Raw genomic sequence first — 4,823 nt, forward strand, 5'->3', positions numbered from 1 at the left:
CTTTTCTGAAGGATTAAAAAAACTTGAAAAGCGATTGACCAAATGTATAGAGCTCCAAGGAGATTATGTTGAAAAATAAAAAAAAATTTACCCCAAAAAAATGGTTTTTATACTTCATTCTAAGGACTTATTGAACTACCCTCGTACCACAAAGAGATTTAAATGCACTTGTGTATTTTACTTTAAATTAATAATATTGCCGCAAATATGTCGTTTCGTAAAAGGTAAAAATGGTACCAGTATCATTTTTGTCATGATCATACGTTCCAAGTTGTATCAATAATTGCTATAATTTATCAATTTCACTAATGGTTTTATAAAAATCATCTGATCTTTTATATTCTTCTTATATTTCACTTCCAACAAAAGAGTGGCAATTTAAAAAGAGTGCCCAAACAAGCCTATTGATAACAGTTGATTTTTTAAATTTCGGCTTAAATACAAGATTGCACCATTTTTAATTTTGACATAATATGTTAAAAATAAATTCCTAATGCAGGCAATGTCTCTAAAAATTATGAAAAATAATAATTTGGCATAATGCGCAAAAGCAATGTAATACAATATTTACGAGAATTGAATTTAACAGTAAACCCTAATTTTCACAAAACAGTTTTCTTATACAAAAAAAAATTAGTTTTAAGTTAGATAAGGTTATTAAATGTTTTCCAATAACAAAAAACGTTTTTGATATAAATAAAAATTCATCGATTAAATTCTTTCTTATGTGTGAAAATATTTTTAATTTAATTTAAAAAATATAATTTTATAATTCGAATTTTTTATTTTTAAATATAGAAACATCAAACCTAAAGAGTTAAATTCATTGATATTTCGTCAGACATATTTTTTTGTGACAAAAGAATGTTTCTTGACACGAATTGAGGTTCCTTTAAACTTCAGTTAAAGAGGATTGTTATATGTGTCAAAAAGAATCTTTTTGCTGCTGCAAATGTGATCGTTTTACGACATACATCATTTAATCTTAAAGACAAATAATTGCGTTTGTATAAAAAATGTTTTCAAGTTATATATGTTGGACATCTTCACCTTGAGACATTCAAAGAAGAAGAAAGATGATTTAAACAAAGCTAAGATTTTCACTAGCCAATTTTACGAGTATATTTAGAGATATGTAATTTTCTGAAATTTTGACTAAAATTATTAATATAAGGGACTCTGGAATTCTGGAATGATCCTCATACAATTTTAATAGTTGCAATGTTAAACCTTTGCAAATAAACTTTGTTCAATTTTAGATATATCGAACTTTAAACTTTTTATATTGAAAGATTGGTTTATTTTTAATTCATTTAATAATTCTGAAATCAATTCTGCTTTCAGGATGATGTTGTGCAATACTGGATTTCAGAAGGTGCTCCAGCGAGAAAGTTAATTCTCGGAATTCCTTTCTACGGTATATCCTATACTTTGGCTAATCCGAAACAAATTTCCAGAGACACGCAATTTACTGAAGAAGTGAAGATGGGTAGTCAACTACAATATTACCAAATTTGTTCATTAGCAAAGGACCCAAAATGGATGCATTTCTATGATAAAAAGCAGCAAGTGCCATATGTTTTTCGTGGGAATCAAATTATTGCCTATGATGATGTTAAGTGAGTCATCTAATATATTTTCGTTACGGTTTTTTTTTAATTTAAATTTTAGTGATAAGATTAAATTCTATTATTTATTTGCAGATCCATTAAGAAGAAGGCTGAATATGTAGAAAAAATGAATCTTGGGGGTGTCTCGGTTTGGACTATAAATCAAGATGATTTGCGTGGACAATGCGGAGAAACGTTTCCACTTCTAAAGACCTTGAACCGAGCCATTAGACAAAAATGTGATACACTTATAGAAATTTTAGTCACAAAAATAAATTATTTACTATATTTATGAAAATCCACATTTTATGAACTCCTAATTGTAAGCCCACTGAAGATATGTCACTGAATTTTCTCACAAATGAAATGAATAGAAAATAATTTAAAGTGTACTGTCGCCTTCAAATATCTTATTTACTTTGATTCATTTGAAGAGTTAGGGTCCTTTTTTATTGAAGTAATTTAGAACCCAGGAAAATTAACATTGCTGATGATTAGATTACAAATTTTAGTGTGGCATTTCACAATTGTATCGCTTCACTTGAAATCCTAATTTCTTAGAAAACCTATGATTATACTGTCGTACTTAAAAAAAAGACTTTACACCTATACCTGCAGTTAGAATTTTTAATTTACATTTATACTAATCAGAAGGACGGCAGTATACATGTAAGTTACGCAGCTGGTATAAAATACTTTTTGTGTATCTTTGCAGCCTGAAAGCAATTTTGATGTGTTATTCTAGTCTTGATATTAAACAAATATAGTTGATAATTAAAAAAACATCACATCAACGATTTTTGAAATGTACTGTTATTAATTTGTATCTTGTTAAAGATAAATCATATGACAATCTTTCGTACTGTGCGTTTTTCAACTGAAGCTGTCGATGATTGAAGTACATAAGAAAACCACCTTTATCATTTTAATTACATTCAAAAATCGATTTGTGCTTTCATAAAATAAAGGCTAGATAAGCAACATACCCAATTAATTAAAAAATACAAAAATTATAACCATTTGTCTTATAGGAGTGAATGGACCCAAGCTCCAAGTAGTTCCCGGACCGGGATTGTCGTGGTCTGTCAAGTTTTGAATAATAAGTTGAAACATACATAAAAATTCAAAATGATAATTTATAACAATTATAAATCAACCTACTTAAAGAAAAGCCAGGAGTCGTCTTAAATGGTCAGAAGATCATATTATTTCTAACATTTTAAACAATGACATTATGGGAAACAAACCCGTCTTTTAAAACATCTAACATGTTTGTTATCTCCCTGAGGATTACATGACAATAAAGCTGGCAAGAAGGCTTAAGGGTATAATCGGGCGAGAGGCCTAGAGATGGTGAACCAAAGGTATGAACGCTCAGGTACTGATGGACACTAGTCTACGTAACCTAAACTAAGAAGCGATCCTTCCAGGGGAAATAGCAAGACTCTCAGAAACATCAAGGGCGCTAGTTATCATACTTACAAGCCATGATGTTATCGACGTGTCAAGGGCTGAATGGCAGTAGGGATAATAAATCCTTGAACACCCCGACATGTCACCTTCTGTCGAAGTGAAAACGTTGGAATCACAAACTCTAGGTGTCTTAACAAAGGCTGAGATACCAGATAAAATCGAATAGTATATAGGCAACGCGAATGAAAATTGAGAACCTACAGAAACCGGATATGTGAATAGATTTCCAAAATAATATAATCGAAAGCATAGATGAGGCAACATGGGAGGACCGTATAAAAAGCAAAGATATAGAGGGCGCCTGGACAATGTTACGGAATATCCTTGTTAGATGTACGATCGAAGTGTGTGGTACCGCAGTTGTAGGAATAATTTCTGGTGATGCCTGGTGGAATGATGAAATTCAGGCTGCCCAAAAAGCAAAAAGAGAAGCGTACAAGAGAACTTTGAACATCGCAAGTTTCAGCAATTAGGAAAGAAGTAGACGTAGAAATGATTATAGACGCGAAAACAGGATACTTAAACGATTCGTTAAAGAAAGTAAAGATACAATTAGAGCAGAAAAAGAGATAAAAATACAAAACGACTTTCAAGGAAGCAGGAAACTACTTTATAAAAAAATGAAAGGAAACAAAAGTACAGAAATTGTCAACATGAGAAGTAGTAGGGGGGAAATGGTATATGATGCAGACGGAATACTAGAGGCTTTCAGAAACTATTTTAGGAGACAATTCGGAGATGAAGCTATAGGACACCACAACTGCGATGTTGAACACGATGCGATGGAAAACTTAATTGAAAAAGTCTGTGTCACTGAGCTTAGGGATATAATTAAGAACTTGAAAAACGGTAAGGCTGCCGGGGTAGACGGTATTAACGCTGAAATGCTTAAACACGGTGGCGCTTGCATACCACATAGACTGTGCGAATTGATAAATTTATGTTTCGAGATGGGAGACGTCCCAGACGATTGGAAAGAAGCAATTATCGTACCAATATACGAAAGAAAGGGAGATAAAAGCGACTGCAATAATTACAGAGGGATTAGCTTATTAAGTACCGTAAGATAAATATATTCAAAAATACTTATTCGTAGGGTAATTAAAATAACAGAAGCAAAGATTTGGGAAGTCCAAAGTGGGTTTTTGCCAGGAAGGCCATGTACGGATCAAATATTTAGCTTAAGGCAAATAACAGAAAAAAGTTTGAGAGTAGGAAAAAAAGTTCTCTGTGCATTTGTTGACCTAGAAAAAGCTTTTGACAAGGTAGATAGAAGTAAACTTTGGGAAGTCCTGAAAGAGTATGGAGTCAATGGATGGATCCTACAAGCTATAAAAACAATATATACAGGTAGCAAGGCTAGTGTAAGAGTGAATGGGAAACTGGGTGACTGTTTCGATATTATTCAAGGAGTTAGACAAGGATGCGTTATGTCTTCAGGGTTATTTATATGATTTATGGACAAGTGTTTAAGAATGGCTCTCTTCGACGAAGAGGGTGTAGATCTCGAAACAGTAAGGGTACGAGGGTTAGCGTTCGCAGATGATAAGGTTGTTATGGCAGAGTCTATCGAAGATCTATAAAGAATGTTGAATAAACTAGATGCAAGCATGAAGAGCATGGGCCTGAAAATTAACACAAATAAAACAAAAACTATGGTGTTCGAAGGAAAGAGTGAGAAAACACTATGCAATATTTTATTAAATGATGAGAGAATTGAAGAAGTTGATAAGTTCGTAT

At 32.3% G+C, this 4,823-nt stretch overlaps 1 protein-coding gene across 1 annotated transcript in view; it reads left to right on the plus strand.

The window, feature by feature from the left end:
• Positions 1-4,823, plus strand: part of LOC117181120 (chitotriosidase-1-like) — a 61,925-nt gene that overhangs the window by 55,504 nt on the left and 1,598 nt on the right. The window contains exons 5-6 of the mRNA XM_033373687.1: positions 1,345-1,619; positions 1,704-1,849. Coding sequence (XP_033229578.1) covers positions 1,345-1,619; positions 1,704-1,849 — 421 coding nt within the window. The remainder of the gene's footprint in view (positions 1-1,344; positions 1,620-1,703; positions 1,850-4,823) is intronic.

This window comes from Belonocnema kinseyi, chromosome 10 (assembly GCF_010883055.1).
Source record: "Belonocnema kinseyi isolate 2016_QV_RU_SX_M_011 chromosome 10, B_treatae_v1, whole genome shotgun sequence".
NCBI classification, from domain to species: domain Eukaryota; kingdom Metazoa; phylum Arthropoda; class Insecta; order Hymenoptera; family Cynipidae; genus Belonocnema; species Belonocnema kinseyi.